Source organism: Myodes glareolus, chromosome 8 (assembly GCF_982192425.1).
Source record: "Myodes glareolus chromosome 8, mMyoGla1.1, whole genome shotgun sequence".
NCBI classification, from domain to species: Eukaryota; Metazoa; Chordata; class Mammalia; order Rodentia; family Cricetidae; genus Myodes; species Myodes glareolus.
In genome coordinates this window covers 95,274,311-95,298,679 of record NC_142033.1, presented here as the reverse complement: position 1 = coordinate 95,298,679, position 24,369 = coordinate 95,274,311, and the positions used below count along the sequence as shown (strand labels likewise).

Here is a 24,369-nt window from a genome sequence, read left to right as displayed (position 1 = left end):
TATTCCCAAACAAGTGTCAGAATATCATTTTTTAATATTAAAGGATGTGAATTTTTTAATTGATAGTCATCGGGAATTCTTGTAATGGAAGAGACTTGTGTACACATCTGTACACATGGAGCCATTCTATTATTAATGGGAGATTTATCACCAAGGAAATCACTGCAAAGCAGCATGATAGAGACTGTTTTTATTTAATACTAGAGCCAAGACCTGCATTCGAACACTGTTGAAGCCTGTGCAGAAAATAAACAGCACCCATGGGCCTGGCCTTGTACTGGATTCAAGGACTGTAATAACCCAGTACTAAAGTAGCAGTTAGGATGTGTATGACTATGTGTAGGAGTAATTGTGCACTCTGCTTTTCTAAGAACTTATATATGGTGACCCAGAGCAGCTATAGTGTTCTGGCAGTATTATAATTTACGTATGGTGACCCAGAGTAGCCGCAGTGAGGTAGCACCATTCTTCTCAGTAGATGGAGGCATAAATTAAAGACTTAGTTCATTCACTCAGTGACTTTTCAGAATTTATTTAGTGAAGGACTATGAAATAGGATACCTGTTTAGAACAACTTTAACAGCCACAGATTGCTCAGGATATTATATATCCCTGCACAGATGAACATTCAAGTAATAGAATAGGTATAAATACCAGCCTATTGTTTTTATAATGGCTTGGAATGCTTATAAAATGACTTCATTTTACAGGTATTCTCTGACTGTGCAGTCATCAGTTCAGTGACTTACTAGCAAGTGTCAGTTATATTTCCCAATTCTTGGGTCTCATTGTCTTTTGATATAAGGTGGTTGAGGAAAGTATGTCAAAATGAGAGGAAATTAGTCCACGGCATTGAGAGTTTGTCTCTATTTGGCTTCCGAGCTTCCTTCCCCACCATAGCCTCTACAGTACAGCCTCTCCATGCTTCCCTCACCTTTGGCTTTTCTCTTCAGACCCAAGTCTGTCTTTTCGAGGGAGTCCCTTCCCTCCAGAGATGCTGTGTGTAGCACCGTGGAGCTGTGTGCCCACAGTTTGCTGTGCTTCCAAGTAACTACAGGTCTTCCTGGGCCTGGTTTTAAAGACTGCACACTAGATGGCAGTTTTGTCATATTCTTCTGACTTCAAGTGCGACCACTAGCGTGACAGAATAGGAAAGGCCTTCGGTGTTTAGTCTGCTCTCCCAGGGTCTCTGCATGACCGAGGCGGACCCCATGGACTTCCTGGAACATGTGTTAGCAATTTAGCTGCAGACATTTATTTCTTTGTTTTACTGTTGGGCTCTTTGAGAAAGTGTTAGTGCTGGGTTATGGGTTGTCTGGATCATGTCAGAGGCCACGGGATCAAGTTCATGTGACAGACTAGACTAAGGAAAGATGAAGTTGGAGGAGGTGAGGAAACTGACCCTTACTTCAGCAGCAAGTCCTGCCTGCCTGTGGGCTGAGGCCCAAGGCCCAGACGGTTAACTTCACTCCAGCTGAGTAAACACGACACTTTGCCATTTGGCTTTTTCATATTTCGTCAATGGGAGCTCACTCAAAGATTTCTCTATTTCTCACGAACTTTCTTATCCTCCCCTTTCTGCAGCCCCTTCCAGAAGAAGCGACGTTGAGATCCTTGGTTACTGTATGCTGCACTGGCTATGTGGGAAGCTGCCTTGGGACAAAATCCTGGATGACCCTGTGGCAGTCCAGACTGCTAAAACCAAGTAGGGATTCTTAAATATCTGATCTCTTCTTGCGACAGGACTGAGACCAGACAAAATTACCCCTCGGCCACCATGACGACACAAATATCATTAGGTTGAAAACTAATGTTTAAAAAACAAAATCAGTAACAGACATAGAATCCATTAAGACCACACTATTATAAAATAGAGATAATTTTACAATGCAAATATGAGCTAAAATATCTCTTTCTGGACTTGCTATTTTCCAGCGGACTCTTTTAAAATTAGTGTGGCACCTGAGTCTGGAAGGAGGCTGTTCTTGGTGTGGTTGAGATCAGCTGTGCAGCAGACGCGTGAGGCAGGAGAGCAGGGCTTGCAGTCCTCAGGTGAGGACAGCATACCTCATGTTCCTACCCCAGAAGGCCCAGGCTTTGTTTCTTGAGGTTGAAAGAAAGAAAACATTTACACGAGCCATTTATGTGAAATACTCTTGTAGCCTTCATAAACCTTTCTAACACTTCTACCTTCAAAGTTTTTACCTCGACTCTGTTAGCACAAGGAGGTCAGTTTCAAAACAGTGTGTTTTACAATTCTCTCACTGGGCAGCTGGGTTCCGGGCACTGAGTAGCCAGCTTTCCCTCACACATAAAGATAGGCTGAGATAGTTATCCGTGGAGAGGCTGCTGTTGTACCAAGAGAGTAGAGCTTTAGGAAAAAAAGCAATGAAAATGGACAGAGAGGTGTAGCTCGGCCATATAAATCAATCTTCAAATTCAAAAATTGTTTAGACTGTGTCTCACTCTGTAGTCCAAGTGGTCTCAACCTCAATAAGTGATCTTTTTGCCTCAGCCACCCAAGTGCTGGGATTGGAGGTGTGCCCCACCACAGTTGGTCTGACTGGGGGATCAGTAATCAAGGTAGAAAGTTTAGAGTACAGGTTGGAAATGACAGATGTTTGCAAACGGACATGTGCAATAGTTCTACCTGTAATCGTGACCACCCTAGTCCCTGACACAGTTGTGCCAGTCAGAGTTGCGCCTCTCGAATGAGTTTTGCCCATTTCAGCCTTCGTAACTGACATTTCTGGCCAAGTCAACTCACAGGCACGGACACTCGTAAGCAGTCCTTGTATACAGTGTGGCAGCTCAGTGTATCTAATGTAAGTAGTGCATTTCAGTTCAAGGCCAGCATTTTAATTCTAATGATCATTGATTGGCAGGCTTTATTTTAATAAGACTTACAAATGGCTTGTTTTACTCTTGTATCAACATGTATACATAAATGCCTTCGTTTTAATAACTAGTGAGTATGTCTACATATGTATTCATGTATAATAAAAGGATACTGTGTAAAGATAGAGTTTTAATAAGTTGAACATTACCTTTACTTTACATAATATTATCTTCATTTTTATTTGATTAACAATATAAATCCAAACATTAGTAGAGCTAATATATTATGTGTCAAAACTTAAAAGTTCTCAGATTTCTTACATAATAAACAGTCCTTTATTTGTCGATGAAGGTGTAACATGAGGCAGGATGGTAAATTTGGCCACAGCACAATGTTCCTTCGTTTTTGCTGTCATGAGTTGCTTGAGATTACGGCACATACCACACTTTTCTCCTTGAGTTTCTTTGTGAACCATTCACTCATATCTATAATTTTAGCTGAGACTTTATATATTTTTGCTACAGCAACTTAAGAGCGTCATATTTATTTAATCAAAAATCCTGGAAAGTACTTACCAGTTGTTCATTGTTTTGATTTGGTGTGTTGTGTTAATACTTTCTGTTAACTCATCCAGTCACTGGTAAGTACGGACTCTCCCCAGGGGAGAACTGTTGCACATGGACAATCAGAAACTCTCCTTTGCCAGTGGTAAATACATGAGGAAAATATGGTTTTGTTTTTGGGAGGAGAGGAAGGACCACAAACGTGTTTTGCCCAAAGATCACCAGTGAAACCAGGAAAGTTGAACATACCAGGGCCTCTCCTCAGGAGAAAAAATACCTGTTTTCCCGTCCTGAAGCCTAGGAGTGGATATTGTCAACAACCTGGTGACCTTTGCTCTCAATGAAGACAGACCTCACCCAAGTCCCCCAGAATGTCTATCCCAGACTCTCCCTCCCTAAACCCTTATCTTTAGCTTCCAGTTAATAGAACCCATCCTTAGGGGGGATGTCACATGTTGTTTATGGCCTTTTTCCTAGATTCTAAACCTTTTAGCTATAGAATCTACCTTCATGGTCCCACGTTCCATGTGGCCAACTAAGCTTTATTGTGTACCTGGAATTGAAATGATTATTTCCTGGAAACCTTTTCCCCATACTCTGTTTTGTTTAAATGTACTGACAATAAACCTCCTGGCATCAGACTCCCAGAAGTTTTGATCCAGGTTGGCGAAGTCAATTTGAACTGAGTTTTTATTCTCACCCCTTCTTGATAGTTTTACTGCGCTATGACATCTGCAGAGACCCACACAGCTCTCCAGCGACAAATATGTGAGGACAAAATGACTTCATCATCCACAAACAATTTTATATGTATTTTTTGTTGTTGTTTTTAAGGCAAGCATTCCTACCTCTGCAGTCCTCAGTAATATACAACTTGAGATAAATCATCCTTGTTTCTCATTGCTTGACCTCTAGGTGGTGGTTGCAACTGTAAAATTGATCAGTTAGAACTAAGCACCCCCACCCTTTGCCAATCCTCCTATCCATTACAGCTGGGTAAAAAGGGGCGCAATTGTGGATCCTGTCAACGCAGGACCAGAGTTTTGTGCTCTGACTGAAACAAGGAGCCTGGCCTGAGGACACTTACCATGTGCTTTCCCTGTTTTGTTTAGTCTGCTGGATGAACTCCCAGAGTCCGTGCTTACGTGGGCCCCTCCAGGAACCAGTTGCCGTAAGTTGGAAGATAAAGCCTCTGCATCTCTCTCTCCACAGGTCATCACAGTTGCCACTTAGCCTCATCCACTCCCCTTCCCACAGCGGGAAAGCTTCTGGGTCACAGATAGTTTGTTTGCTAGAGAAGATGTTTAAATCAGCTCTGACATTAGCGCCAAAGCAGTGGAGCCCTAGCTTGCTGTCTTTCTGGGCTTATCTAGAGTTTTAGGTTGTATTTTCAGAGTCATTCACAGGTTAGTCAATAGCAACTGGTATTTTTAGAATTAAAACACTTTTGAATGGAGGTAAAATCAACTTATAAAAAGACTATTTTGAGTCAGTGTATTTTAAAAACTTAACCATTATATGCCTGATTGCTCTTTATACCTGGGTCACACTATTGATCAGTCAGCACAAGTTTTCAGATTAGAAAGTCACCCGATGTGGGGACATAGAGGTGCATTTTAGAAACAATTTTCTCCTTGAAGTTTGTAGAGGCTGTTTTCAGGTTCTTTGACATTCATATTGGTGTGAATGGTAAATCAGCCTGCAGTTCCCATTTCTACCACTTGTTTCTGCATATGTGAGTCATTCCGTAGTGACTACAGCACGGTAGGGAAGAGACAGCTAACCAGAACATCAGACTTTTCTTTCGCCAGTAGCAGGTTAGCAGAGTGAGTCTTTATTTGTTTGTTTGTTTATTTATTTATTTATTTATTTCTCTGTGTAGCCCTGGCTGTCCTCCTGTCCTCTGTAGATCAGGCTGGCCTCAAACTCACAAAGATCAAACTGCCTCTGCCTTCCAGGTGATGGGATTACCTGGCAGCAGAGTGGATCTTAGTCTTTATTGACTGGAGACCATCTCAAGGTCAGTGTTTAGCTGACTTCTAGAAACACACATGTGCTCTGGCTTCTCCTAAATTCAGAACGCATATTGTGAGTAGCGCAGTCGAGGTGTCGTCTTAGCCTGTAACCTCAGCTCATCTCCACTATGAACCAAAGCTGTCATTTACAGAGGAAATCAAAGAGGAGCAACCCAGGCCTCCATTTCCTATGTCTTATTGTGCATCAGAGTGCCAGGTTCCCATCTTCCCCTTTCTGTGACACTTTTCTTCTAATGGAAAGGACAAAAGAGGGAGATAAGCTGGAAATTTTATTGTTGTTTGTTTTAGTCTGTAACCACATTAGAGAACATGATAAAAGTGACATTATTCTGACCAAGTCAGATAGTATATTTTCTCAGTGAGATAGAAAACAAGATGGAGCAGAGCCATTTCCTTTCAGATTATATGCCTTCCTTAACTTCCAGTCCTTTCAGCTCAGGTCTAGAACAGAAGGCCTGGATGCCTCCAATTGAACAAGGTGGATGCTTGTGAGCTAGTCTGTGTCCTATGATACATCAGTCATTAGGTATAGGCTAGAATTTTACTCACATGAACAGTCTAGTGATGGGTCACACCTGATTCCTTGTGTTCTTAGCCATGAATTTAGTCTATGCTCTTACACATAAACAGGTTTCTGTTCTTAGAGCACAGAGCTTCACAGCAGCATTTTCTCTGGAGAATGTAGAGCAACCACAGCCTTGAAAATAAACTGATTTACAAAACTCTAATTCCTATCCTGTTTTATATAAAACAATGCAGAAGTTTGCAGCATGTGTATCCAGCTCAGTGTAGTACGCTCAGAAGTCTTTATTGTCTTGAATAAAGTTGTAAAGTAGTCAGTGATGATGCTTATATGTCACTAGCCCAAAAGGCAGGTAATTCAGGACTATACCAGTTCTGTGATACTTGATGAATTCTGTCTAATAGCTCCACAAATTCACAAGGAGACCAACATTATACTTCATGAAATAAATCCAGATCTTGGAAGGCTAACACTTATGCCAGTACTCCCTCACCATGCTCTGAACTTCAGGCTTATGATAATAAATCCATTGTGGGCGTGATCCTTTTTTTTTTTTTTTTTTTTTTTTTTGCCCTCCTGAGTCTCTCTGATGCCACATTTCCTTTTGTACAGCTGCTCTCTGTTGGTGGTGTGCCGGGAATTCTCCTTTGTCTTGTAACCGGCATTCATTTCCTACAAACTCTGCCCTGTTCTCCATTTGGGGTCCTCTGATTAATAGACTTATAGTTTATACTAAGCTCAGCTTACCAGCTATTCCAGGACTAAAAAGCAGTAGAACATGTCTCTGAAAATGCCAGAGAATGTTGTTGAGTATTTCTTTAATAACTGGATTTGGATGCCCCCAAAGGGACACCAGAAATCACCAGTTCAACTATGTTTTAACAGAGGAGCTGTTAACTCCGAGCCATCTGATGAACTAACTGTTAGACAACAGGGCTTGACATGTCTCATGCATTAGGGAAGAAAGGGGGAAGTAAGCTTCCGAATGGCTAGACTGTTAGAAAATAAACAGTAGCAGAACCAGGAGTTCTGATCTGAACTATGTTAGCTCTTCATTCCTAGATAGTCATTCTAACTGTGGTATAGAATGGTCACTCTGGGTGCTGGAGAGACAGCTCAGCTAGTAGGCAGGTTTACTTCTCTTGCAGAGGACCAGAATATGGTTCCCAGTACCCACATTGGGGAGCTCAAAATCACTTATAGCTCCACTGCTAGAGAATCTGTTGACCTCTTTGGACGTGGGTACCTACACTCACACGTGCCTGTGCGAGTGTCCTCACGTGTATACACACACACACACACACACACACACACACACACACACACAGGTCATCTGGTTTTAAAAGAAAGGATGTGGTTATTACTTTTGGATATTTATGTATTTGTTTGCTTGTTTGTTTAGTTTCTGTCTAGTCAGTGAGTCCTAGTGCCTCTATATGTCTGTTTGAATGGAGGGCCAATGCAAAGGAAAAGAAAGTGTTAAGTAGTTACCCTCAGCTGATGACGCTGACCAGGCCTTCCTGCCATGGAGCTTAAACACCCACGTGAGAGAGGATGAGGTAGTGTGAGTCAGTAATAAATTTTGGAAGGGGAAAAGCAGATATGGAAATTGTTTAAACAAGTAAAAGTACGATAATTTTAGCGTGACCCTCCTCCTGAAACGAAAGTACGGAGCAGAGGCATTTGAACACAACTCTTTGTCACTTCGTATTATTCATTGTGCTTCGTTTAAAAAAAAGAACTAGTGGGTGGAAATAGCTTAGTGTCAGAGTGAGTTCTTAGCCCGTGTGAGGCCTTGGTTTGAAAGCCTATCACTAAAATAAACAGAAGCTGCCATGGGGAGCTGCTGTGTAGCGCTGCTGACACAGTTTTACATTGGAGAGAAAACAGCCAGTTCCTCAGCCCACCGACCTAAAATCGGGACTAGCGGGATGCACTGTGATACTGAGGTACAGAGGACACGCTGGAGGGTTCCTCCTTGTCAAAGCTAGCCGTCACTGAAAATATGGAATCCATAGTCATTTCTAAATATAGCCATATAATGGCAAAATGGAAGCTGTAGGGGAAACCTACAGTGCTTTTCCCTTGAAGTCAGATTTATAGTGAGTACCATTTGTTTTTAAGTGAACGTTTAAATGGCAACGCAGAAGAAGAGTCTGAAGTGTGTTGAGCTGCTGTGTTTTGAGTAGTTAGTAGCTGCACATCACACAGCCACGCTAGAACTATCACCACACAGGTGCTTCCACCTGGCACATGAGCGCCTGTAACCACACCAGCGAAGACATGTTGAAAGATTGTCAGTGGATCCCGTTTTTAGCAAGTCATGTCAGTCGTTTTTAATTTTTTTTTCAATTTTTAAAATAAAAAACATTATAAATGCTTCTTATTAACTTGTTTATTTTTAGTTCATTCATGTGTGTGTGTGTGTGTGTGTGGAGGAAAAGGTAACAAAAATTTTGGGATTGTTAGAGTTTTAATAATTCTTCCCAATTATGTGTAACGTAAAAACTTTGATACTTCACAGGTGAACTCGCCCAGTTCTTGATGTGTGTCCATAACTTAGCTTATGATGAAAAACCAGACTATCAGAAGCTCAAGAAAATTTTGAATCCAGATGGAGTATATCTAGGGCCACTGGAGTTTTCCACTGAAGCATATACTGTCCATGTGCATCCTACAACCTGTCAAAAAGTAAGTATCACATAATCCTTGTGCTCTTGCGATTGCACACTATGAATGTGCTCCTGAGAAGACGTTTTAGCCAAAAGGAGGGGTTCGCTGCGTTGGTAGCTCATCACTAGAAACCGGAACGTTCCTGTGGCACGTTATCTCATAGAATGGGATCTGTGCCTGCTGTGTGTTGATAAAGAATGAAGCTGTCATCGATGGCCTCGTGTGTTGCTAGGGTAGAGCTAAAGGCCACTCCACCTCGATTCGTGAGAGCCTCTCTGTGCTTCACTAGGCTTCCTCTGACTCCTGCCCTGTGTCTTTGCCTTCCGCTTTCATTATGGAGCTGAATAATACTCTTAGACGTTATTGATTTACATCTGTTGATATTTCAGCTTATAGAAATAATTACTTGTTAACCAAGTTGTTACTGTATTTGTTATCTCCTTTGTTGTGTTTATTTGAATGGATGCCCTCAGATCAACTTTAAAAAGTTAATACTTAAAGCAAAGAATTATAAAGCCAAAGGATTTCCAGAAGAGGATGGTAGGAACCTGCGTCTGTGATTAGCAGCACTGTTCCACAGATGAGGAAGTGACTTTTTCTCACTTGAGGCTATCCATATCAAATAAATAAGTACCTAATAAATAAGTAAATACATGTTTGTATGCATGTGGAGGGCATTCTGGTGGAGGTACAAGTTAGGGTTAGAATGTCATTTACTTTAATATTTCTTCTGAACCTTGGATCCGCACAAGTGCTGGTGAGCCAAGAATGCAGGATGCAGGCTAATGTGACTGATAGGCTGCTCGGTGAATGGTGAGTCGAGTCTCGGTGCACAGATGGTTCTGATTTGCTGAATTTTGTAGCTGCTGCAACTGAAGACATAAAATATCCTTCTAGTCATAAATTAGCTCTTTGGAAGCAAAACCTTGGCACCAGAGCTTTACAACCTTCAATTAGTAGGGAGAGAAGTATTTGTATGACTGTGGTATTGACATCTGTAGGCCCGCATAGCAATCATTCCTAATAGAAGAGAGTATCTGTTTGAGGAGGGTTTGCATGGCTAATTAACTACCAGTGAGAATGTGTAATTTTTCCATGATCCCCTGATTGTCACCTTTCTCTCGTGATACAATTACATTTTATTGTAGCGAGCGCCTCACAGACCGATTGTCAGCACTGTTTACAGATTGCAGGAGGCAGAACAAAAGTTCATGTTTAACGAAAAGCCACTGGATTTTGATCTTGGTAATTACGGAGACTTCTTTAACAGTTTTATTGACTTCTGTATTTTTATCACTCTCCCAACAAAACAAAGAACCATTTCCATGACAGAGTGTTCTCCTTCCAGTGATGGGAACAAAGAACCGTCTCCTTGGCTGTGTCCCTTACAGTGATGGTCAGCACTTGATCTCTAGTGGTTTAAGATTCACACCTTTTTTTCTTTTTTAGTTTTCAGTTTCATCAGCTTCACTGAAATATAAGTCATTTACAAACAATACTATATCTTTTGATATAACATTCTAATTAGTATCCTCTACAATCTGCAGTTCACCAAATCAAAGAGCATTTGTTGTGAAACCAATTTCTTAAGCAGAGAATAATACAGTGTGGAACATTTTCCAATGAGCTTTCATGAAAAATATTTTATTCCCTTTGATTAGAGCACTTTAATTATAAGTAACACTATTTAAAAATAACATGCAACTTTAGCATCTTAATTCCTGCCAGCAGTGTGATCAGTCTGGATCTGTAGCTAGTAAGACATATTTCATAGCATATCAACATTTAATTAATGACTTTATTTCTCTACTATTTCACAGGCACATATATATTTAAATATGTCAAAAATATAGTGTGACTATCTGTGGGTAAATTTCATCTTAATTTTAATTTCTACGGTTTACAGGTTTTTATTAATGCTCTAAAAATCAAACCTAAAAATGTTGAAGCTATGCAGACATTACCATCCTGTCCCCAGTTCCACTGATGATGCACACAGGACGGCCTCTGCAGCTGATGGTTCCCTAACAGAATTAGTTGAGTCAGCCTGGTGGCTACAAATTTTCTCTTTCAAGTGCCAGTGTCTCCTCAGTGACTCCTGTCACTGTGTGTGTGGGATACTGCAGCTAGTGGTAGAGTGGTAAATGAAATATTATTACTTCTACTTTTTTATGGAGAGGTATTTAACAATAAGTCATTGTACCTGAAAAAACAGACCTATGCAAATAAGCTCTTTTTACCATTTATTATTCCAAGGGAAGGAAGTTATGTATATTAAGATTTTCAGCATATTATTTCATCTTCAAATGAAATTTTTAGAATTTAGGATTAACAAAATGCTTTTGACTTAGAAAGTGGCACCCGTCCACATGAACTCACAATGTGCTCCTCCAAGTGAAGAGATCTTTTATTCATAGTTGTTTGGGTATGGTGAACCACTTGCAGTAAAATGGGCGATTTCTTCCGGAGCTAAACTGGAAATGAAATTTTGTCAGTCTAGCAGAGATGCTGTTGTGTGGGGGTTTGTTTGTTTGTTGTTTGTTTGGTTGGTGTTTTGTATGTTTGTCTCCTGAAAAGCAAACCCTTTATTTGCAATAGCATCCAACAGCTCTGGAGGTGGTGGCTGTCACCAGACTGTTTCCAAGGTTTATCCCCTGGATGACCTGCCAGCTGCCTGTGCTACCCACGAAAGCATTTGGGTTTGCTAGTTCATTTTGTTTGATACTGTTTTGTGTTATGTTTGGCTTAAAGTCTGTTTAACAGGCATGCTACTATCCAGCGATATCCCGGGTCGCCCTCTGTGATTCACTTTTTCAAATTCAGTGAATGAACTTGCATCTCAGCTGTGCTTGCTGAGGTCAGCTGTGACTCAGAGTTCTCAGAGTGTGAAATATGTGGGAGAACCCCACTGTGCAGCCCCGCCCCTTTTCCGCATCCATCATGATTGTCCATGCCTCTTCCTTCAGAAGCAGGAATTCAGATGGGTTGCCCATTTCAAGGCAGCGGGCAAGCTGTGGCTCGGTGCAGAACTTTGAGTTCCCTTCATTGCACACCATAAAATATGGTTGCTTTCTCGGTCTGCTCCTAAAGTCCAGCAATTCAAAGGGGAATGTGTGTTGTTGGGGTACAAATCTTCATGGAGAACCTTTAGTTCTTAAAGTAATTCTATGAACTTGTCTTCCTGTGTGTTTTCTATATGAGAGATATGGAACACACATCCCTGTTTAGAAGGATTCTTCGTTATCAGTGTTTAGGAGTGCAAAGTGTTCCAGTTTTATAGAACAGTATGACGTTACACTGGAAAATTAAGTAACATATTATCTCATTTAAGTAGTGAGGTTTTTTTGGAAAATGATGTGTATTTGGGTGGTATCCCTTTTGATACTCTGTGATGCCAGGAGTGTTTTTTGTATTTATTTTTATATTTTTGTAAATATGAACATATCACTCTGCTCAAAATTAAGGATTTATGTATTCCATCTTTCTCTTAGCATTCTAAATTTGTGTAGAAATATAACTCTTCCATAAGGGGCAAAAACATTGCATATTAGATAAAAGCACCCTTGGACTTTCAGCCTCAGCCTCGGGCCACTGGCCTTACCTTGAGGGACCATCTCTTCCACGGAGCTGCAGACAGGATGGAATATGCTATGCCCAATCCTGTTCGATATGACAGAGGTTCTCAGGGAAAACTCCTACCTTAAATGCTTAGTACATAGGAGATTAAAAGTCCTCAGTTGTTTCAACTAGGAACAGCTCCTGTTCTGAAGGCACGGGCAGAGGAAATGACATGGTGTCGCCAAGACCTGTGTGTCTCATTGTTGTAGTATCCAGCAGTGACTGAACGGAAGCAATAGCGATGAACGGAGTCAGGAGAGTCATGTAGCTTTAAAAGAGAAAGCAATTCCCCTTTTCCTTAATAAGAGGTGAAATGAGCCCAAGAGGCCAGGACAGACATTGCATAGCTGTAACTCGTAGGTGGAATGTAACCCAACGTGACATTAAAGAGTAGAATGGTAGATACCAAAGGTTTGGTGTTGGGGAAAGCAGGGGTATGTCGAATAAAGACACAAACCCTTCAGTTTTAAGATGAATGAGTTATAAGAATGCATTATACAGCATGGCAGCTGTACTTATTAATGTCATGTGTTGTGACATGTGCTTGTAACCCACTAAGAAAATAGGTGTCATTTCCACTACATACACATGTGATAAATATGTGGACTCGATCATGGTATTTCACAATGTGGGACATCAAAACATCACAGCAGACAACTTAAATCTTCATTTGTTGATTGTATCTCAAGAAGGATGGAAGGGAAAACTTCTGCTAATCCAGAGCATGTCTCACAGTGACTGCTACGCCAGTGTTCCAGGGGATGAAACCGGTTTGGGGACCCATACTTCACATTAGTGTAGTATGTAGCAAGTACACATTTCTTACCAAGGTGATGTCAGGGTTTCGAGGACCATCAACTTTCCCAGTGGAGTTAGAGGACGGGTGGAAAAACTGTTAAACTTCCAGTGATTGGGAAACATTTCCGATTTGCAGGTTAGTGAAAGGCAGTGGTTTCGCTCTTCATTATGATGCGGAGATCCGGGAGGAGGTTGGTAAAGGAGGGTGTTGTGACAACTTAGCCCCACCTTCAGACAACCAGCCTATTCCAAAGAGAAGGAATGGACACACTTGGCAACAGAAACTGGAAATTGAGAGACTACAAATTAAGACTCTATTTGCCCAGCCAGCATAATTTATTCTCTATTTTGGCACTGGCTACTCCATTATTTCCCCTTCTGCTGTTCCTGTCTCCTGCCCTCCATTTAACTGAGGGAAAAGGCGACGGCGCTTGGAGCTGCTGTGAACGCGAAACTGCAGAACAAACACTTCACTCAAGGACCTTCGCTGGCTTTCCGTCTTCCACGTGGGTTATAGGATCTGCCCTCTATTTCTGTGTCTACTTCAAGGTTATTGAGAGTCAGTTTTTTCCCAGATGTCACCACAGTGTGACAAAGAAGCCTGCGAGACAGCAAGCTTGTCATGAAGTTAACCTCTGGCCCAAGGACACGGTGCCAGTGACGTGAACTCATCTTGCACAAAGGTTAAACTACCTGCACTCTGTGTAAGCAACATCATAAGCTCCTTGTATACTTTCACATTAATTAGCCTCTCTTCAACAATAGGAAAATAAGATCTTAATTAATAGGAATTTAAGCTACAACGATACACTGGTTCCACTCACAGCAAAGGTTAATAATGAATTCACATGCAGTTTGAAAATGTGACAGTGTTCCATAAAAATACCATTTTCACTGCAAGCAAGTTTTCTGTCGAGATGATTTTTAAAGCATGCGTAACAGTGACACTGATTTTAACTGGTCTTGTCCCATTGACGACGAAGGGTCTGCAGTTCACTCAGTACTGCCTTTTTTCCATGCTAGCCATTGTTGCTTCTTGTTTGTGTCTTTGTCAAGTCCAGCATCACCCAGCTTAGGTTTTTAGGGAATGGGGATGGGAGTGAATTTGTTTTAAAGATATGTCATAGTTTTCATTTCATGACGTAGTTTTACCCCATACCAATAGGTGGATTCACCAAAGGTTACCCCGAAAGCAGCCAATGACTTGCCAGAGAAGTTTCCAAAGAATGTTTTCCATGGGGCAAGTGCACCACCGAGAATGGAACATGAAGAGCGTCAGCCCCGCACTGTGCTGAGCAGAGCAGCAGCCCGGGTGAGAGTTGGTGGAACTGTTTCATTGAGGTGACCTTAGCATAGACACTGGGAACACAGACTCCCTGCTCCCGAGCCCAGTGTTGTGTGATTTTGTTCAATGTGGACAGAAAATCTCCTGTCCACCTGGTAAAATCAAAGCAGCCTACAGCATTTGTTACAGGACTAGAGACAAACACGCACTCTGATAGCTCTGACTCCTTCTGTTCCCCTAAGAATGGAAGGAAACACACTGGATTTCTTCCACTGTCTGGAGTCCATGAGGGGCCCTTCCCCTGCATAAGCTGCACTTCACTGGATCCCAGTCCTCTAATCCTCTCCATTAAACATCAGGGTAGTGTCTGCCAGTCAGTGGGCTGGGTTTGGAATCCTTGCAGTGGAGAGAGCTTGCCCTTTGCAGGTGACTCATGAAGAAAGCAGCAAAAGCCCTCCCTCAGCTGACATCCTAGCATGGGAAAGCAAAGCACACAAAATTTATCTGGAGAGAAAAGTAAAGTTTAATTATGTCAGAATAGCCAGCGTCTCATTTGATTTGTGCACCATCATTCTCCAACGGTTCGAAGCAGTTCACAGTGTGAAACAGGATAATTTAATACCCCCACCTTTCTCACCCTCCACCCAAGAAAAATTGATATATGGGGCAGCTGGGATGTTAATCACTAAACTGAGCACTGAATTTGGCTCTGAAGTTCTTGGCAGCTGAGGCAAAAATTAGAAGTAGCGTGTTATGCATCTCTCATCCAAGCAGCAAACAAGTTTATCCAGAGAGCAGTGTTGCTCTTAGTGCTCAGAGGAACCTTTTACATTTATTCAGTATGAAATAGCATTATTTGTGGCTTTATTTTAAATTTCTATCCAGAAATCTACTTCAGATGGGCATATTTTACAGTCCCACTTGTAAAGTTAAACACAAATACTGCAGGGTGACAAAATCAGAAATGCTAAGTCTTTAGTGTGTACTGGAATCTTCTGTCATGCAAGGCAGGGAGGTCCTGTGAAAAGTAGATGCCGAGGTTTCAAGACAAGAAATACATTTGCTTTGGCTGACCTGGCAGTGGGATGTGCGGGGCAGTGGAAAGTGTGTGCTGTGCGGTGGGATGTGTGGGATGTGTGGTGCGGCTGGTTGTGTGGGATGTGCGTTGTGGTGGAATTGCGGTGCGGTGTGGTGTGAAGTGCAGGGCCGTGGTATGTGCAGTGCGGCGAGATGTGCAGAGCTGTGGTATGTGCGGTGCAGTGGGATGTTTGTTGCAGTGGGAAGTGAGTGCCGTGAGGCGGTATTGCAGTGCCATGGTATGTGCTGTGCCGTGGTACGTGTAGTGCCCTGGTACGTGCGGTGCGGTGGAATGTGCAGTGTGGTGGGTTGTGTGATACGGTGTCCTCACTCACTCCAGTAGCCCGTGCTCCTTTTCCTCAGTCTTTTGACGCTAGAGTGAGTTCTTTAGAATCATGTCTATGTTAGGTTTGCCTCTTAAATTTCACGACCGTGTAGTAATAGCACGTTTTATGTCCACCCTTTCATTCATTACCTTTAGAGATTTCTCTATATTCTTGAATATACCAATAATTCCTTGTCAGTGCACAACTCATGTGTCCATTTTCCTTCTAGTGGATTCATAACTCACTTCTGGTTTAATGTATTTATAGAAAATACTATGTTCATTCTACCCCAAGTCCACTGTGTATATTGCATTTCTTCTAAGACATGGAATTATGAGATCATTAGTCAGATAAATATATGTTCAATTATAAAATGTTTGCATATAAGCAGGCCAGACAGTTTAGCGAGTAAAGAAGCTTGCTGTGGACCCCAGAGATCCGCATGGTGTAAAGAAAGGACTGACTCGCACAAGCTTCCCTCTGAACCTCAACACATGAGCCATGATGTGAGCATAGTGCTAACCTGACGTGAGCATAGCGTTAACCCCAACAAATAAATAGGTTAAAAATGTTGGCGAATATGCATGGAAAGTAGTTGTATTGTTTATGTTCCCTCCAATACATGCAAGTGTTCTGGTCATTCCTACACTTTCTCCCCAGTGTTTTATGTTGCAGTCTTTTACATCTAACCACATTTACATGTATGTTAGTATCAACTTCTGAGTACAGCTATGATGGCCAATAGTATTGTGGTTACTAGTCATGGACATTATCTTCTATGAAGTGTCTTTCCATGTGCTGTAACTCAGTATTTGCAGGTGAGCTCTGGAACTCCTTTTCATAGTCCACACACAAGGTCCTCGTCATCTTTCTGTAATATGGCCAGCCTCTGTCTATTCATCTTGTTCCTTCATAGTTGCATGTTGGCTCTCAGGTCCTGTGTTTAGCAAGAGGTAGGAGTTGAGGTCCACTCTTTATACTTACTTGACTGCAACATCATTCCTTGGGGCGCTGTTTCTCTTTTCCTAACTGAACTCCTCTGGATGCTTTTTTAAAATCCAGCCAGGTGTGTTGGTGAGGACTGCTCCTGGGCTCTTTTCCTCCCCTTGGCACCACACTACATGTATCACTGCAGCTTTACAGCACATTCTAAAGCTAGGAGGGCAACTCCTTCAGTCTTCTTTATGAACTGCAGTGCCTAACAGTTGAATTCTTGCTCCCTCCATAAGATTTATTTTTATTTCAACATAATATTTTCATGTATTATTTGGGAATTGCATACAGTGTACCTCATTACACTAACTTTCAATTCCTCCTAGGTCCATTCTCTCATCCTTGTACTCTCCCCCAAAAAAAGAAGAAAAAAATTTCACCAAGTTCAATTTGTGTTGCCCGTGTTATAATTGGAGCATGGTCAAACTCTCAGTGCCCAGCCCTTTAAAGATAACTGAGTCCTTCTTCACAATATTTTTGAATAAAAATTTCCTATGCAGATATTCTTTACCAATTTCCCTCATCTCTTCACAGCCATCCAACTCCACACCTCCTTTCTCTCTTTATAAAACAAAATAGCAAACTAAAAATAGGAAAGAAACAAAAACAAAACAGAAAAAAACACAGAAAAAGCACAAGAAATGCATATACTGAAAGACCCTAGTTTCTAGGGTCCAGGGAAGGATCCCCCAGACTCAATAAGCCACGCCAATGGATGCAAACAGCAAGAAGATTCTTTGTTGTCGAAGGTGCCAACGGGAGACTCAGTACTCCAGTGAGACTGAGCCCCCCTTTTATTTTTCCAGTCAGTATTTATAGGGTCTCAGGGTTACATAATGGGGAAGCATAGCAACAACAACATCATTGGTCAACTCAAATTAACACATGGAGTGGGTCAACATCAGGACATAAACAAATCTACAAAAACAAGTCTAAATTAAGCTAGTTTCAGCCAGTTTCTGCCCCCTTGGGTTTCGATACACAAAGGACTAGGTGTTTTTCTCAAGACTGCTTCTGTTGCCCACAGATAACCTGTTTTTAACCCCCTTGGCAGGTGCAGCCAGTCTCAAGGCTGCTTCTGCCGCCCACAGATATCCTGTTTTGCCCTGGCGTAGTTGATCAAAACATCTTTAGATGGAGACTAGGGTTGGGGTCTTCCAATATGGAGACACAAAACGCAGGTACGCACACAAAATCCATAAAAACACAAAATCAGAAGCCATAATATAAAAGCAAAAGACTCACAAGGAAAAACACAACAAAACAAACAAACCCAATGCCCCAAACAAAACATGATACAAAACATCTCTAAAATACCATTGTGTTTATTTTTTGTTGGCCATCTTCTGCTGGACTTAGAGCTGCCTTAAGTGTAGTTTGTATGCCCAGTAAGACTCCATGGGGAAAACTTATTTTTCCTTTGCAAGTTGTTATCAATTGGCTATCACTTCTGAGTTAGAGAGGTGCTCATATCCACTTACCCTCCCAGTGCTGGCAATCCATCTGGTTTGATCTTGTGCATGCTGCTACAGTCTCTGTGAGTTCATATGTTTATCAGTCCTGTTGTTTCCTTGGTACCCTCCATCCCCACTGGCTCATACAACCTTTCTGCCTCCCTCTTCCACATTGCTCCCTGAGCCCTGAGGAGAGGGACTCGATGAAGACATCCCACTTACAACAGAGTGTTCCTAGGTCTCTCACCCTGCTATTGCCCAGTTGTGGGTCTCTGTATTAGCTCTCACTGACTACAGGAGGAAGCTTCTCTATTGATGGTGGAGCAAGTAATTAGGAGTCATTTTACTGCTAAGTTCTTTTAGCAGAATAGTCTTTGGTTTTCTTGTCTTGGGTTCTTGGCCACCTACTCAGTGTAAGGCATGGTTTCCATCTCATGGAGTATGACTTCAATCTGGTCAGAGTGGTTGGTGACTCCCACAGATTTTGTGCCACAATTGCACCAGTGTATCATGCAAGCAGGTCACCTTTGGGAACCTCACCATTGTAGCTGGGTTGGTGTTTCCCTTTCTGGTAGTGTACAGAGTGCCATCCAGTACCGTGAACACTAGTCAGTTGGGTGAAGGCTCTAGTCAGGCACCAGCTTGACTTCTTTGTGTTCAGAGAGGTATGTGGGTGTTGTTGTCAGCAATAGGGCCTTCCCTTCAGTTCATGGAGATCAACATGTAGATTTGGCAATAGTCTGAGTTGTTTGGAGGTTATCTGGGGGCTTCTTTGGCCAACAGCTCATTTAGATGGCACCCACTCCTGGTACTGGAGGCTTCATTTGGTGGTGAGAGATGTATAGTTGGGGCTTTGTTTCCCCTGTTATTTGATGATTCCAATTTAGAGTGCTTTCATAATACACATACATATCTATTTTAAGAATCTTCCACTGCAGTAGGTTTCCATATGATCCCTCAAAAGACCATTAGTGCTAACTATCCCTCCCAGTTCATCCTTTCTCGGCTCCCTCACCGCCCCATCTCTGTCAAAGTTTAAGGACTATCTTGTTAACTTACTCATAAGCAGGACAATGAGATTTTGGTGGGAGTTTAAGAAGGACAGGCAGCCCACCACAGTCTCACAGTGCATCAACTTGGTACTTCCCTCCATTTGTGTTGTCCCAACAAAACTTTCTACTTCTTCATATATGTATGCTATAGCTTTCCTTTAAAATTATTTAAACATTTCACTTTTATCGTTAAGTACTAGTTTTCCTATATGCTTTAGTCATGATGGTCTTGCAGTGTATAAAGACAGGAACTCTAGCGAGTGGTTAGTAAATCCAACAGCTCTCTAAGGAAACACTGCCGCTCAAGTGTTCTACAACCCGAGCTTTGTCAAAAATCAGCTCGATGATTATTTATCTATGTTTAATATCTTTTTGTGAGAAAGAACAAGTACTGCTATTACAGTGTTTTATAAACTGATTTCAGCATTAATAAGTAGTATAATTATGTATACAAATGATTTTAAATTATGTAATTATGGTAAGTACTCATCTCACTTGTATACCGATTTTTGTGTACCTGGAGTCACATAAAATTGGTTCACATAAAAAAGGGTCAACAGATGAAAAATTTATGAAGCCCTGTGTTAGAGAAAGCCTGGGATGTTATAAGCAATTCAACAATCAGTTCTGGTGTGTGCTAAAAAACTAAAACACTGGTGGAAATACAACGGACTGGGCGGTGGTGGCTCACTCTTATAATCCCGGAGCCCAGGGTCCTGGCACAGGATAGTGGCCATGAGTTGGGCCAGCCTGGGCTACATATTTCAATACAATCAAATCACCTGCTGGGTGGCATGAATCCTAGAAGCGTGAAACCTAAAGCCATCATTGGCAGGTGGGCCACCCCCGGGGTTTCTTTAAAGCTTTACTCAAACCCATGGTTTGTCATGTCTGAGCCTGTAGTGAATGATGCTGTCGCTGTCCCTGAGATGCTCTGAGGGCATCTGTCCTGCTGCAGTCTAGGGATGGTCACCTTTATGCTATTGATCATGGAATTTGTTGAGCTTCTTTTATCTCTGACTTCACTTTGTCATTAAATTAGAAAAGTTTTCATCCATGTTGTTTCCCTCCTTCTTCCTCCTGCTCCAAGCACATGCATGTAAGATTTCTTGGCATAGATATATGGGCAGCTGAGGCACCATTTTTTAGGTCATTTCTTTGTCTCAACGGCAGGGTAACTATCAAGTCATCAGTTTCTAGTTAGCAACTGAGTCTAGTGAGTAATTGTTTGAATTTTCCATGTTGTATTTTTCAGCAGAATTAGATTATATTTTCATATCTCTGCTAAGATTCTTTCTAATGAGGTTTAACTTTTCCTCTAAGTCCTCTAAAGTATTTGGAGTCTGTTCTCACAGTGGATAATTTTTCTTCATTAAAATACTATGTTCCCATGTGCATGTTTCTGCATGTGTGTTTGTTTCTGCATGTGCATGTTTCTGCAAGTGCACATTAGTACAGGTGCCTACAGAGGCCATGGGATCTCCTGAAGCTGGAATTACAGGTGGCTGTGGGTGCTGGGAGCCCTCTGCAAAAGCAGTACATGCTCTTAACCACCAAACCATCTCTTCTGCTCCCTGGAAATGGATTTATTCACTTAACTTGATCACAGCAGGACTTCTACTTATAATTTTTCTTCTGCTGTGGTCTTCATAATCTTAAATTGCAGACTTTCTGAAGTCTAGGTTATTTTCTTTCCTCATGTATTCCTTGCTAGTTTGAGATATTTTTAAAGTGTCTCTGTAGACTTTTGTCTAATTTTATTGTTTTGTGTCCATTTCTTCAGCTTAATAGCAAGAAGTTGTTGATGCCCATAATGCATGGCCTGACTAGAAGTAGCACTGGGATTTTCACAGCTCCCCAGCTGACTGTAATGTACATTTAAGGTGAATAACTGCTCGGAAGATGGCCTTCTGGAAGCAATACTGTTGGCATTTAGGGCTGGGCTAACTGCTGTAGGATGATGACCCTGCATGTTGTAGAATGCTCAGCATTTCTATATGTATCCACTAGATGCACAGAGTACTCTCGCCCAGTTGTAGCAGCCCAAATATTTCTAGAAATTGTTCTTTTCTGTGTGTTACCATCAGTCTAGGTTGAGAGCCAGTATCCTACCGATAGATTACTGTGTTGCTTTAAGCCTTTGCTACATATATAACAAACTGTGCCAAAATTACCCAGTTTTGAGGTAACACGGAGTTGCAGCCACACATATACCCCAATTCTGAGAGAGAGCTATATTTTAACACGATCATCTGTCTGTCTTCTGTTGAGGTCTGATGGGAGGTGTCTCCTCTAACCTTTCATGTGGGAATACTTGGCTCCCAGTTGGCGGTAGTTTAAGAAGCTTGTGGATTCTGGAGGAGATGGAGTCATGCTGGGGAACGTGAGTTACTGGGGAAGACTGACAGTTTACAGCTCACCAGTCCTTCTGTTCACTCTTCGCCTGCCTCCATGCAAGGCCCTTTCCTCTGGATCTTTGAGCCAAAATAAGCCTTCTCTTTAAGTGGTTTTGTTAGGGTATTTCTCAGGGGAGAGGAAGTGACTGAACGGCCTTCTCATGCATGAAAACCAATTTCCTATGCAGAGACCAGCAAACACCTCCTCAGTGCAAAAGGGTCAATTCAGGACCTCACATGGACTTAAGCAAACTCTTTACCATGGAGTTACACTCGAGCCCAGCAAAATTCTTCTTGAGTGTCTAGATTGAAAATGTTTTTGGTTTTACAATGCATAGTTTTTGCCAGAGCTATTCAACTGTGCTACTTCAGTGCAAAAGCATCCATAAATGAAACATAGACAAATGGACGAGGCTGTGTCCCAATAAAACTACTAACAAAACATGCAAGATTTTAATGAAGAAAATTTGTAAGCTTGTATCCCAGCCTGCCTTCCCAACCAGTGTACTACCTTCCTATGCGATACCATTAGCTGTTACTGAATTGCTGTAAAAGGCACAGGAGGTCCCTCTTAAATTTTAGTATTATGATTTCTGTTCTTGATTGGTATATAATCAACTTCCCAATGGTTCGTGGCCCTTGGGAATGTATTTGGTAGTATGTTTCTTCCCCTTGTGAAAATGATTTGGCATCCTGTGTAGTAAGAAGGAATGGGCCACGTCCCACTGCCCAGCTAGCTTAACCCCCGAAATAACCAGGAGCGTGGGCCACTTCCTGCTGGCTGGCTAGCTTAACCCCGAAATAATTACACGGAAACTGCGTTCATTTAAACACTGCCTGGCCCATTATTTCTAGCCTCATATTGGCTAACTCTCACATCTTAATTAACCCATTTCTAATAATGTGTATGTCACCACGTGCTCATGGCTTACTGGGAAAGATTCAGCATATCTGACCTGGCAGCTTCATGGCTGGCGGCTATCCCTGCCTGCCTCCTTCCCAGCATCCTGTTCTGTCTACTCCACCTACCTAATTTTCTGCCCTATCAAAAGGCCAAGGCAGTCTCTTTATTCAACCAATGAAAGCAACACATAGAAAGAAGACACTTCTACACCAATCCTGGAGAAAAGAAAGTCACTTATTTTCTTTTAGTGACTGAAATTGTCAGTAAAATGCTATTCTCATATGAATCTCAAATAAGAATAGACTTCTATTTAAGAAGAAAACATCTCTCCTCAATGTATCTTCTGTTTGGATTTGTTTTTTGCTTGGTTTATGGCATTGTGTGAGACAGGATCTCAATGTAGAACCCTGACTGACCTAAAATTTAATGTGTAGAGGCTGGCCTCAAACTCAGACATCTTCTCAAGTTCTGGGGTTATAAGTGTGGACCAGTGTGCTTGGCCTACCCATATCTCATATAGGAACCCTTTCTGACCTTTCAAAGTGACTGTGTGGGGAGAGGGGGGAGAAAAGCGGCTTGAAGAGTAGCAGTTCTGAGGATGCAGTGTGCTGGATGGAGCTCACATGGCCAAGATAGCCGGGTGTCTTGCTTTCTTTAAAACAAGGCTGTCTTTTTCTGAGTTTCAGTAACTGGTAGTAGGAGAGGGCGTGTCAGAGGTCACCAAGCTAAAGTGGAAATAGAATGACCTTGGTTAAGTAGTGAGCAATCACCAGTAGTTCTACTGTTCCTGATTCAAGAGGAGTAGGCAAAACAAAACTGGCCTGCTGGAGAGCTGCAGAGCCCGCACGGCCTTACAAAGGCACTCTCTGCTCTCCTGATGTGCCAAATGTCAAAATGGTTTTGTTTGTTTGTTTTTCTTGACAGGGTTTCTCTGTAGCTTTGGAGCCTGTCCTGGAATTCTCTCTGTAGACCAGGCTGGCCTTAAACTCACAGAGATCTGCCTGCCTCTGTCTCCTGAGTGCTGGGATTAAAGGCGTGCACTACCACTGACCAGCTTCAAAAGTTATATTAATGACAGACTTGCTTGCTGAGTTATTTTATTAGCATTGTTAAAGAATACACAATAAATGCCTGGATAATACAAATCTAAAATATACTTATTTCGTAGGAAAACTCAAGGAGAAGAAATATATATGAGTATTCAGATCTTCGGAGTGAAATTCACAGTTTCCAACAGACACCCAGCTACCTGGATTTCCAACCTTCATACTGGAAGCCCTATCTGGATTGCACCAGTAGAGAGTCCATCAGGAAGCCACGGTCTCCTCAGTTCAGATATACCTGCCCCGCTGGTAGGGCAGTTTCCCAGCTGTCTCTCAGTGAGGAGACGAAGGCAGAAGTGTATTACTATGGACTCACTATAGTCTGCCTGCTCATATTAGTTTGTCTTGCTTTGTATTTTCTCTGAAGTCATCAAATAAATTGGTTTGTTTTCTTTATAAAACAATTTTTCAGGATTCCATCTCTTCACAGGTGTCTCATTCTTCCTTCAGGGTTTTCTCACAGACATTTTCAAGGTAATTGGCTGAGAGAGAGAGAGAGAGAGAGAGAGAGATTTTAACTTTGGGCATACTCTTAAGAAGTAAAATAGCATTTTAATTTACTATTGACTTTCTATTAGACAATATTTCACCGTATACTTTTGAAATACTTAAGGCCACCAAGAAATTCAGAAGACAAATCTTTTTGATCAAAGATAATTTGAAAATTAATATATATCCAGGATAATTCATCTCACAGGAAATGATCAGTTTCATCAAATGCAGAACATC

General features: G+C 41.7%; 2 protein-coding genes across 6 annotated transcripts in view; one reads left to right on the top strand and one right to left on the bottom strand.

Annotated features, from left to right (window-relative positions):
- Positions 1 to 24,044, top strand: part of Vrk2 (VRK serine/threonine kinase 2) — a 117,342-nt gene extending 93,298 nt beyond the window's left edge. For 2 of the 4 annotated variants that reach the window (XM_085692307.2, XM_048435387.3), the window contains exons 9-13: positions 1,585 to 1,705; positions 4,515 to 4,573; positions 8,486 to 8,652; positions 14,216 to 14,362; positions 23,706 to 24,044. In XM_085692307.2, coding sequence (XP_085548433.2) covers positions 1,585 to 1,705; positions 4,515 to 4,573; positions 8,486 to 8,652; positions 14,216 to 14,362; positions 23,706 to 24,005 — 794 coding nt within the window. In that variant the 3' untranslated portion in view covers positions 24,006 to 24,044. The remainder of the gene's footprint in view (positions 1 to 1,584; positions 1,706 to 4,514; positions 4,574 to 8,485; positions 8,653 to 14,215; positions 14,363 to 23,705) is intronic. The other 2 variants (XM_048435389.3, XM_048435388.3) reach the window with 2 other exon arrangements.
- The window catches only part of Fancl (FA complementation group L), a 99,484-nt gene continuing 98,732 nt past the window's right edge, over positions 23,618 to 24,369 (bottom strand). For both annotated transcript variants that reach the window (XM_048435392.3, XM_048435390.3), the window contains one exon: positions 23,618 to 24,122. In XM_048435392.3, the coding sequence (XP_048291349.1) occupies positions 24,087 to 24,122 (36 nt within the window). In that variant the 3' untranslated portion in view covers positions 23,618 to 24,086. The remainder of the gene's footprint in view (positions 24,123 to 24,369) is intronic.